Source organism: Poecilia latipinna, unplaced genomic scaffold, assembly GCF_001443285.1.
Source record: "Poecilia latipinna isolate Pla-1442-1.1 unplaced genomic scaffold, P_latipinna-1.0 Scaffold686, whole genome shotgun sequence".
Lineage (NCBI taxonomy): Eukaryota > Metazoa > Chordata > Actinopteri > Cyprinodontiformes > Poeciliidae > Poecilia > Poecilia latipinna.
The window spans coordinates 79,004-91,830 of NW_015113302.1; the positions used below are offsets into that span (position 1 = coordinate 79,004).

General features: G+C 38.4%; 1 protein-coding gene across 1 annotated transcript in view; it reads right to left on the bottom strand.

The window, feature by feature from the left end:
- Positions 1–208: 208 nt before the first annotated feature.
- LOC106954883 (metabotropic glutamate receptor 7-like) overlaps positions 209–12,827 on the bottom strand; it is a 118,677-nt gene continuing 106,058 nt past the window's right edge. Inside the window, exons 9-10 of the mRNA XM_015044679.1 lie at positions 6,535–6,787; positions 209–1,343 (exon numbers count right to left, since the gene is read on the bottom strand). Coding sequence (XP_014900165.1) covers positions 1,294–1,343; positions 6,535–6,787 — 303 coding nt within the window. The 3' untranslated portion in view covers positions 209–1,293. The remainder of the gene's footprint in view (positions 1,344–6,534; positions 6,788–12,827) is intronic.

Here is a 12,827-nt window from a genome sequence, read left to right on the forward strand (position 1 = left end):
ATGTCCCACTGTGAGCTGAGACTGTCAAGCAGCACGTAGGATATCCATCAGCTTTCAGAAACAAACACCGCAGCTCTTGTTTGTACTTATCCGTTCCCTAGTTTAAACCGTTTTGCAAGATGTCCAGCTAAAACACACAGCAGCGTACGTCCAGGGGGACTCTCCTGTGCACATGCATAAAAAAAGATTATGATGTTGTCCAATATCATTGTATAAACAATAACAAAATGATTTTATTACATGTTGGTAATTTGACAGACATCACAACATACTTGCATGATTGCTCCGATGTGACTGTTTCCCACACTTTAATTAGGCAAAATAAACCCAGTACAAAACTATATAAAACAAACATGCTTCCAGTTACACCTTAAAGCCATATTCCATAATCTAACGAAATTCACATCTGGTAAAGATTAAAAAAACAAAGCAAAAAAAAGAAGAAAAAAAACAAACAAACAAACTGCAGAAGGATGCAGAAGCTCATCATCATTTTCTGAATTTATTTTTCTTATGATTTTTTTTTTTGTTTGTTTGTTTAGTTTACATCAAATAGAACAGACATACATTGGCACATGCAAAGTGGACACTTTGTGGTGCTTTTTAGTTACCATCCAAATCCAACTGAACAAAGACTGGATATCTATTTCTGTGCTCTTCAAACATGAAAATACTCTCAAATATTTACAAAGAAAATATACTCACAATGCCCATCACTCGGTACAAATCATCTGGAACTGAGTTGAGTTGACGTTGACAAATCAAAATGCTATGTGTGGCAGAGATCGCTGTTCAAGGTAATTAAATCAACTCCAAGAGAAAAAAGAGGCACAGAAGAAAAATCACTTAAACAATACAAAACAGAAATCAGATAATGGACACCCCAAGAGAATATGGCTTTAATGACATTTCAAAAGAAAATTTCTTGAAGCAGATCAACGGTCCATTTTTATGTGTTTGTCCTCTTTCACAGTGACCCCCTTTTTTAGCAGGCAATGCGTTCCCCGTCAGACAAAGAGAAGAGGGCCACATCACAAGTTTACAACCTGCGGTTTGGTTCCGACACAGTCACACAGGCCCAGCGCTCTGTTCGTATCTGTTAGGACTCATGCATCATGTCTGAATGAAGGTTGGATGCCATCCACAGTCCTGGAGTGCATAGGTACCGCAGGTGGTGCTGAGATGCCTGCGCTCTCTGTCTGCCTTTCTTTCTCGGATCCTACAGCTTTCTTTGCTTTTATTATTATTTTTTTTTTCTGATCACAAACAGAGGACAAAGTGTTTCTAAGCAGATCAGATCCTGAGGTTGTTGTAGCTCACATAAGTTTTCTTTGTGGCTTGACCTGCGAAAAGAAGATGATAAAAAAATAGATTTATTTTGAGATGTTCTCGCACGAAGCAAAACGCAGAAAGGAATGGTGCTCGCAATAGTAAACAGACATCATTCACTTTGGCGAATTCTTTCTGCTGTGCAGTGAATTCCTATCACCAGCTGTGTGCAATCAGTTGCAATATTTTCTGGACTAGCATATCATTTCAGTGTGCACTCCCTGCATGGAAAGATTCAGCTTCTATTTTCAGATGTTAACTAGTGATAGAAATCACAAACAACACTAAAGTGGGCACCAAACAAATGCTAGGGCATGCAATGTGATCCCAGTCTCCATTACCATGGAAACGCATCAGAACATGGCTGAGCGCCCAGATGCCGTTTGTGTTTGTGTGTCCTGCCGCATAGCTTTCATAATGAGAACCAATTTGAGTTTCAGCCCTTGAGAGCGGAAGCATATTTTGTGTTATCGTTTCAGGCCATTCAAGCTCATTGTGACCTTTTTAAGAAATTAGTGCTCTCTAAAAGTTGATTCTAAGGTTATGGATTTTTCCAGTTTGAGCTCTTATATCCCCTTTGATGATGTCCAACAGTGACACACAAGCTGCAGGTTGTCGCACCCAACCAGCTCCAGTGAGGGACCTTTTCATCAGAAGTTGAAGGTGAGCTTATGGAGACCAATTACCATTCAAAATGTTGTGAGCGCCATGTTTAAAACTACTGGTTCTGTTTTTATCTTAAGTCAAAGAGTTTATCAACATTTAATTGCTGCACTTCTATGTTTTTTGTTTTGTTTTATCATGTCCTATCTTGCCACTCCAGGCATAACACATGGAGAAACTGCTTGTTTATATTTGCCATGCCAGTTTAGCATTACATAAAAAGATATCTAAAGAAAGAACTTCAACTGCAGTATTGATTTTATTAAACCAAGACTGTAGCATCAGAGCAGGCAACCATATTGAGGAAATAGTAACCAGTGTTACTATGGTAAATGTTTATTTTACCATTCTCATTGGTGGATCTCAACAATTAATTATTAACCTAATAAATTATTTGATACTTTAATAATACTGAACAGTGCAAAAGCAGATACAGCCGCCTTTTACACGTTGTGCTGTTTCTGCAATTAAAAGTATTTTACAAATAAACTATTACTTTGTACATTTTTATCAAAAGGCGCCGACTCCGAGGACAATGAACAAGCCTAAACAAAAATGTGTTGCCTGTTTTATTAATTGGTAACAGCTACAGTTACACCTAAAAGTAGTGTTACACCTTTACATTTATGCAGAGAACATAAGATTCCTCGGGAGCGATAAACTCGCCTGTCTTCAAGCTGATTTAATATGGAAGACAAACTTCTAGAAGGTTGACAACAAAAGGTTTTTAACTGTCAAAGGAGGCGAAGCTGTACTCAAAGTGATCAAACGTAGCGCTTGAGCTTAGTCTTTCTTACAGTACACGTACATGTAGTAGTCTTCAGCTCCTTGTCAGAATAAAAGCAAAAGCCTGTAACCAGTTGCTACAAGACACACTGACATTTAATTCCTGGAAATAGACATGAAAGATCAAGGTGGCTTTTAGTTTTTATGAAAGGCAAATGTCAACTCAAAAATATTTAAAATAAATAAATGATAAATCGGAATTATTCTTTCGTTGTTGCACCTTGGAGATGTTTGATTGTGTGCGTGTGTTGGGAAAGGGATGTGGGGGGCAGGAGACCAGACTGAAGTTTGAGAAAACTGGTGTAGAATCTATTATTCATGTGAGGAAATTGGCTGTAAATCTAATCAGCAGGTCAGCAATGCAAAGATACAAAACCTTTAAAAGTTTTCAGATTTATATACATATATATATATATATATATATATATATATATATATATATATATATATATATATATATATATATGGAGAGAGAATCTGAAAAGTGTGGCTTGCATTCAATAGTTTGCTAGCACCACTTTTTGTCTCTAGATATGTTTTTGTTAACTTTGCACATTTGGAGATTGAAAGTCTTGATGTCCATCAGACTGGATGGGGAGTGTTGGTGAACATCCATTTCAAATCTCTATATAGAATCTCAATTGGATTGAGGTTTGGACTTTGACTGGGACATTCAAACATATAAATATATTTTTAACTAAACCCTTCCAGAGCTGCGTGTTTTTGGCTGTTGTATTTGCTGGAAGGTGAACCTTCATCCAACTCTAAAGTCTTTAACAGCCTCCAAAATGTTTGTTTCCAGGACTGGCCTCTATATAGCTGCATCCATTTTGACCTAACCCTACTTTAAACTTCTCAACAGCTCTTCCAAACCTGTCTGTTGTGTTTCTTGGTTTTCATAATGCTTTTTGTTCACCAATGTCCTCTAACACATTTCTGTGGCTTCCACAGAGCAGCTGTATTTATTTTGAGATGAAGTTACACACGAATTAACATGTCCTCAGTTTTATTCCAGGGTGTCAGAGTAATTGGGGTTTGAATACAAACGTACACCTCACATTCAGATCTGTGTGCATGGAGCAGTTATTTTTATAATTCACAATTGTGCCCTACTGTGTTGTTTTATCATATTTAATCTCAGTAAAAAAAAAAAAAAAAAAAACGGGACAGTTCAAGGGGTACAAATACTTTTTTTGCAAGGCACAATACGGTTCTGCTTGTTCAATGAAGTGTGTCTGTGGCGGGTCAGTCGGCATGTAAACCTTCATCACACACGTTCCTCTTAATTCTCATTCTACTGTGTTAATGTTGCTATGGCAACCAGTCCCCAGGAGCTACACAATTAAAGTCGCACCATTTCTTTACAGCTGGATTTTGTAGTCTCAGCCTGCAAGTATGATGAATAAAACATTAGTAAGTGTACAACAGGCTCTCGCTGGTTACCATTAAAACTCTTCAAGACGATTTTTGAAGGGGGAGACATTTTGGTCCGTGTTTACAGGTCCAGGACTGATTCATTTACCTTTACTATCCCATTATTTTATTTTTTTTTTTTTTTACACTTGAAAGCTTATTATGTTGTCTCACCATGCACCGTCTATTATGTATGATTTTGGCTTTTGTTACGCAGTTTTATTACAGCATTATTCCTTGCTGAATAAATTCAATCTAAAAAGAATTAAGGCCTCCACACACACACACACACACACACACACACACACACACACACACACACACACACACAAAAACACACATGCCCATTGGGAAAAATTGTGCTCGACACAGAATCAATTCAACAGAATTACAGAGCAAATGCTTCTATCTGAGAGCCGTAATCATGAAGATATTACACCTTATCAATACCAGTGTAAATCTGCAAAACTGCTAATGCTCCGAATTCTATAAATCACTCTGAGTCATCTCGTGCCGGCCTGATGGGGGCTGGAGGGGAGGTGGTTGGCACGCTGACGGTTACAGGAATTGACGGACAGTCTCCTGGGATGGTCGAGGCACAGTTCAGGTTTCAGGGCGGTCATGCACATAAATTCGCCATTAATAAATGTCACTTCCACTGTTGCTAAAAAAGAAGGGCGAAAAGAAGGAGAGATCGCGCAGGGTAGGGGGACGAGGCAAGGAAATATTCATGCAGCAGAGGCAGAAGGTTAGAGACACACAGAACAGATGACATTGTGCACTTTTGGGATGCCCCTCCAGAGGTTACACGTCCTGCTCGGGGACTTTTTAATGTGCTACTGCAACAGATGTTATGATTTTTACCCTCGGTTCAGGGTTTGTATCCAGTCAATGAGCCACATGTGTGAAACGCGGGGATCTGTTCTCCCTCCCCTGACACGCTCGCCCAGCTCCCTGACTTACATGTGTTCACCTCGCACATCGTGCTTCGCGCCGAGACATGCACCCTCGCAGTTGCACAGACACACCCGAACGCGTTGTGCTCATAACAGATGAGTATGACAACTGCTTGGAGAAATTCCCTGAAAAATCTGCTTCCTCAGAAGGATAATTCAAAGAGCGGATGAGGGAACGGTGCACCTGTGGGCGCCATGATTGCTCGACGTGATTAGAGGCGTCGGGGGGGGGGAGAGAGAGGCCTTGAAAGACATGATGTGAGATTTGCATGGGCTGTCAATCTTCTCTGTCTCCGTCCCTGACAGTTAAAGATGAGCAAACGGCTTCCTCTGGGAAGTGTGTCTGAAATGCAGGTTTTTAGTTTTCTTTGAAACTCTTTCTAGTTTTTTTTTTTTTTTTTTTTATCCGTTTCTCATCCAAAACAAATGCTGCGCTATCCAAATAAGGAAATACGTAGGCTGCCTTGCTCACCTACTAATACCCAGTATTATCTTTGCTAATAGGATCATGCTTACTGTTTCAGTTGAAGGTTGGCATGAGTAACACACAGCAACAGAAACAGATTATCTGGCTCATTTTTCAGTGACAGGGTCTTGTTTTTTTTTTTTTTTTAAATCCTCCTCAGAGCAAGGCCGTCATCTTCTCCCACGCTCGCTGTCATGAACTTGGGCAAAAGGTCTTGCCATTTATCAGGATTTAAGATAACTTGGCTCTCTGCAGAGGATATGGAATATGATTCCAGCACCCAATTAAATCAGAGGAATGGATTTTCTAGCGAAGAAAAGGAAATATGGAGGAGATCTGAGATAGAATTTAAAAGAAAAGAAAAGAAAGGCGAATGCACATCTAATCCATATCTACAGCTCAGATCTGAAATCTTGGGGATTTGTGTTTGGTATCATTTCCTGCTATCACTGCCTTCTTTAACTTTTTCAGGACAAACAAGAAGCTGCAATATAAAAAATGTGAAGCGGATGTCCAAATGATTTTGATTATAACATTGTTATTGGCTGGAACTGGTATATTTTGGATGGATATATCAATCAAATTTTCATAACTTTCATATTCTGCTTTTTTCCTACATACTCACACCATTCATTGGTGGTAGTAAGAAGTATTTCACTATCTGCCTCTAAGAAAAGGTGTGTCGGTTGTGTCTTGTTCGCATCCCAGGCATTAGGCTGGCGAGCCAATCACAGCATTGTTCAATGATCTCAGACTAGCCGATGCCCCCATAGTATATTTTACAGTGACAATCTTTTATCAAGCTGCAGTACAAAGCATTGAGAAAAGGCTTTATGTTTAGAAATTGTAGATAAATATAAACTTAAGAAACCCTGTGTGTCTTCAAGTCTTTACAGAGCGACCTTTATGTTGCGTACTCACTCATGGGGTCAGCAGCAGGGTTCTCACACAGCTCAGTCTTAGCCTCGCCGTTGGGCCGCTCACTGGGTTTCTGAGACAGACGGGATGACATTGTGGCAGCGGTGACCACAGCCTTGAAGCTACGCTTCCTCTTCTGCACGTTCAGCTCAGGGTGGAAGATAATGATGTACACCTTGGGCATGTAGAGCATGCCCAGTGCGACTGAGGCACTGAGGTTCATGGAGACGGTCAGGGTGGTTGTCTGAATGTACAGCTGGAAGGAACAACAGACAAGAGAAGAATACATGAAAAAAAAAAAGAATCTGTTACTCTTCAGCGAAGTGTGTAACATTAATCAAATTTTGATTGGCTACTCTTTGAGGTAGGTAGAAGTGTCAAATCTATACCATAAAAATGCCAAAACAAAAACATCAGTGGATGCTGCACATCTGCACATTCATTCCTGAGTGTCCTCAAGGGATAAAGTTCAAAAACAGCATTCAGTCTGAAAGCATGGAAGAGGAACATGGTTGCAGCAATGAAGAATCTTATCGGTTTGTTTCTTTCTTAACTGTAGAAGTTCATTTTTTATTTGTGTAAATATATATACAAAAATTCCATTTATTTCAGTGACTCAATTGAAATAATTTAACTTATATATTTTATAGATTCATTACACCTTTTCATACAACACGTGTACATCTTTATCTTTTATCTTAATTTCTTTTATTATTATTATTATTATTATTATTATTATTATTATTATTATTATTATTATTATTATTTTCCTTTTCTTCCACTAAGCCTTATATTGTTATAATTTTCTGATAAAATGAACTGTGGACTGAAAGTCATGATGATCTAAATGAACACTTGAAATGCATTGCTCTGAGTGCAATGAATCTATAATTAGTTTTAATTTTGAATTGGATTCCTCTTATAAATTAACTTTGATGTTCTTATTTATTGATCTGCACCTGCAAAGAAGGGACAATTTTTGATATCACAAGAAGTGTTACACTTGTAATAAAGTTAGGTTTTTTTTTTATACTCTGTCATGGTTATTATTTGTGTGTCACACGGGAGCAGTGATGCATTCAGCAGAGATGCAGAAGCCTTTATTAAAGCCTGACCTGCAGCTACTCACTCACGACCGAGAAGACTGAGGGCTTTAAAAGCCAATAGCAGTAGCACTGCCATGACTGTATGAAAAATGCCCTTACATGACCTCTGTCGAATCACTCCGTTTCCTTTTGACTTGATTGATGGGCCACCCTGTCAGATAAAGATCCTTTCCTGACAGGATGCACACTCTTTTCCTTTTCCCATGTTCTATTTTGCAACAGTGACTCCTCAACCAGCAGTTTTTTGCTGCTGGCTGCATTTTAATGAATATTCTTGTGCTGTACAATAAAAGGCTAAATCGGACCTAGGGAAGCTGATTCTGCAGTACACAGCAGGTCAACATTTGTTTTCTTCTGCTGCTTTCAACACACCGTCTGCAGCACCCTGAAACAAAAAAAACCAACACTCCACAGTTAATCAAAAACAGATTATTTATAAGGTCTCCAGTTATGTGCAATAGGATGCTCCCAGCACAACCTTCTTTTAAAGGACTCACATACTTTATTTTACAATGGTAAGTTGTAGTTGTGGGATTGCATAACCCATATCAGCCCCATATCTCGAATTTTAAACTTCAGCTTCATTAAAATATGTCGATTCTGCAGAGAGCCCGTAGAGACCTAGCATCGGCAGACGTGTGAGATCCCCCTCCTTACTTTTAAGTGTCCTAGAGGAGGAGGAATAGCATCAAGAAGAGGGCATTATTGTTTCAAGAGCTTCCTCACTAATCTACTGCACTTGAAAGCAGCAGATATCACTTGTACACCGCCTCTCCGTCAGTCAACGGAAAATGGGATGAGCGTACAATTGTAAACACATTATCCACCACCGCGTATTTGCAAAGGCAACATGCTCACTGAATCAGCAAGAGGGGGGGAAATGTCACCATTTGCATACAATCTATTTTGGTACATATCATTAATGATAATTTTTTGATCACACTAGTCTCATTTACATGTGAGGCATGCTTTTGTCTTTTAATCTAAAAAAAAAAAAAAAACTCATCAGATGCCTAACATCAACATGCCGGTGCAATGAATTTCTCGTGTCTCCTTTCACAGCTTCCCCGCTTGGCTGTGTAACAACTTCAGAGGCAGTGATCTGCCTGGTACAACATGCATTTATAACTATATAAATGTCACAGTGCACTCTGTTCTGTTGCTCTCATGCTGAAAGGATGCAATATCTTAGCTTTAAATTGGTTTTAACTTATGGTCAAATTTTAGGGTATACACAAGCTATCGAGCAGAGAATTGTTTTTGTTCTTTTATGCTTGGTAGCAGGCAACCGGTTTAAAAACAAGCAGATACCTTAGAACCTGCACTGCTGGCCCCTATCAGACCTGAGTTTATGATCGAACTAAATCCAAACAGTGTGAACAATAAGTGCGTGCTTACTCTCATTACTCAAGCCAAAATGTCTAAACAGCAGCAAAATAAAACAAATAAATACAAATGTGAGAATATGGGCTTTCACCCTTGTTAATACTGCTACACATGAGCACAGGCACACACACAAACATGTAAACATACCAGTGCAAACCCTTTTTTCTCACCGTCTCTAATCACAGAGACAGGATTTTTTTTTTTTTTAGTGCTCCTTCTGTGAGCTTGACCCAAATTCATAGCCTCCTCACAGCTACCACTCCAATGTTTAGCTTGTCACAGAACATTCATAATTAATTCTTTTTGCTTTAACATAAATAATTACATGAAGTCATTTTCATGACTCCTCGGCAACACTCTATTTATAGACACTGTAATGATTTATTAAAGTCCTCATCAGGAATCAAACGCCTGCTTTTAAATTTTACATCTCATTGACAAACCAAATGCCAACACTGAGCCGCAACAAAGCGTGCGGCTTCCATTTCTGCAAAAAAAAAAAAAAAAAAAAGCTGATGAGGGTGTTTCTCATAATTAGACCCACCCGGGACCCACGCACTGCAAAGGCAATTTAGTTGAGTATGGTTTAGTACTATAAATGCACACAGTGATAACGACTTGATTCAGTAAGTGACAATTAGGATGCTCTCTGGCCCGTCAGAGCATGCTTAAATAATGAATCCAGGGGATTTGCAGTCTCCACTCAGCTACCTGGATGTCTCTGGTTGTTTTGGGTGGCCTACTTTTTAAAAACCAGCTCATGTCATGAATAACTCTTGGTGGCTTTTGTGCTGCAAAACCCCGTCACATATTGCAGACAATGCTTTTTTGTGTGAATGGGCTCTCCTGGGTTTGCACCCCCCGCCCCATCTGTGTCTTTTAGGAGCAGTGCTTTAAGGGATTGTGACATATTAACTCCCCGAGCACTTGTTGGTGTAGGTCAGTAAAAGTCAAAACAAGCTGAGTAAGTCACCTGAGAGGGATAGTTAACGATTTTTGAAGAGAGGTCCTGATTAAAGGTTACACAACGAGCAGTGAATGTCTTCCTCCCACTAGATAATGCTCTTTGAGTCTTCGTTGGTGTAATTTAGATAGAATGGACCCAGAGGCTGAAGTTAATAACTAGTGCAAAAGGGGCCAGACTTGTAAAATCTTGAAGCTACTCAAAATTTAAGTATCACAAGCCTTTCCATTCAGAGTAACTACCTAATAGAAAGGAAAGGCTGTGTAAATACCAATGACATAGAGTTCACTTAATCCTCTTTAATTTTTTATTTATTTATTTTTTGCCTTTTACATCACTGGGTATTTAAATTAGACAGTCATGTTAAAAGAAAATGGTTTGCATGCTCTGAGGTTTATGTTCGTGCTTCCAGTAGTGGCTTTTGATATGGACAAAAGTCGCCCGGGGCAGGGACATAAAAAAAATAAAAAAAGTTCCCTTTTTTTTCCACTCAGTTACACACTGAATGAGTTTTGTATTGCTTTTTTGCAACTATAAACTAGGGCTATAAACTTTATAAATTTTAACGAGAAAAGGACAGAGGTGATGTTTTTATTTTTTGCAGTACCACTTACACCCTCACCCCCAAGGAGACGCTGAATGTACTACTCTTATTTGTGTTATACTGTTTTCTAATTGTTGTAATTGCATAACTCTCCTATGTCTTTAAATCTCTTCTTGTATTTTACCCTTTTATTTCGTTTTTAATTTTCCGAACAGCACTTTAGTCTGCTGTGGTTGTTAAACTGCTTTATAAATACAGTTGGCTGGATCGGATTGGCAGCAGCAAAGGGTTTGGCACGCCCTGTGTTGAGAAGGCACCCGCTGTTTGCTGCTTACGTTAGAGGAAGCAGGGTATCTGGCTGCACCACATGTTTGGGTATTTTTCTCAGCCCGACGTCAGAGAGTACTGCCCAGGTACTGATGATGTCGATCAAACAGAGCTAAAGTTCACAGAACCAGAGGTGTTTCTGTGAGCATTGTTGTCCTGGAACCAGCCAGTGAGCAGCGAACGCCTGGCACTAAGTTATTTGACCGCCGTGAGTCATCATCTTTTGCATTGCAAACTTTTAATAACTGTAACATAGTTTTGTTTACACTGATGTCGATATAAGAACATAGTCTGTGATCGTTATCCTGTCAATTTACATTGACTGGGAGATCGACTACAACTCAAACAACTTTTTTTTTTCTGTCCATTAAATGCATGAAAAATTAAACCTACCATTTTTTCAAAATGTGACTGTATCAAGAGGAAGACAGCAAAGTCTTTAAAGTGGTTTATTTTAAGTGTATTATTTATTAGATACAATTTCAGAACACATGCTAATAATCAAACGGTAGTACATTTGTAGTTTTAATTAGTTTACTTTTATTGATTAATTATATTACCAGTTTAGTTTAATTTGTATATTTTGCAGAAAGATTATTGGAAAGAAAACTTAAATCAGACAAAACTGTAGATGGCAGGAAACGGATAATCAGTAATAGTCAATCAAATCCTTGAGCGTCAAGTTCAAGGACGTTCAATAAAGGAATGCTGATTAAAATACAATGCTTTGGAGAAAACGAAACCCTTTTTAAAATGGATTTTGTACTGGTGCAGCGGAGGAGGAAGCTATCCGTCTCTGTGGAATGTCCTCCAAAAGCTGACATTCTATTGAAATGAGAATAGAGCAAGATTGCAGAGCTGAGGATTACATCCAAACCAACAACCCTGATAATCAATTAGTTTGATCAAGTGCTATCAGTTTCTTGCAGTGTGGGAAGGCAGCACAGCCTCTCTGGGTGGATAATAACTAAATACCTTCTCGTGTTGAAATTTACCTTGAAGAGACTACAGCAGCTACCGTTTAATTAAATAACACTTTAGAACTTGAATTTTGCTTTCTGAAGGAGGGAGTTTTACTGATGCAGCACATAAATTACCATATGCTTTGCAAGACAGCAACATTGCATGGTTGTATACAAGTTGTATCAGATAGCAAATCCAACTGATTCACCTGAATGTTTGTGTACCCGCTGACTTTTGCATGAAGCATTTATTTTTATTTTTTATTTTGTATTCTTAAAAAGCCCTATCAATAAAATACTGCTGTCCATTCCACTTTTCAGCTTGACAATAAAAGCTGCAACAAAATTGTGGTGGTCATCACAATTTGAGTTTGCAGTTCGGAGAGCTGTAAAACCCAATGTCACACTCTCTTGTCCTAAATAAATAAATAAGGACTCAGGTTAAAATCAAACCTACAGCCTTTCTCTCTCTCCATTACTCTAAACCAGCTTTTGGCTTTTCTGCTTGCAGTTAGCCCAGGGTTTCATGCATAAATCAAGTGACAGACAGGGAAATTTCACACAGAAAGACTGCAAAGCTCTGGAGGAACTGTCAAGTCCTGCTCTTCTTAAGTGCAGTTGTTTGCAGAGAGAATGGGGAATTAGATGATGCACCTCTCATCTCACTGCATGAAAGTAAAAAAAAAAATAAAATAAAAAAAATATATATATAGATATATATTATATCTATATATAGTCTTCAGAATAATTAGTACTTTCTAATAATCTTCATCTGCACATTTTGTCTTTGTGAGCCCTTCATAGCTAAAGAAATACAAACGGTTTTTATGGAAGTATTAAAGTGTTCATGACAAATTAGCTTTGGTGCAAATATAGAATAGAGTTGTTGAAGGTGTTTGTATTTGAGTGGCTCTGTGCTTCAGGGATTTTTTTTTTTTTTTTTTTTTTTTTTTTTTTTTTTTTTTTTTAACACAACCCTCCTCTTTACAAAATCACTTTTATGCACA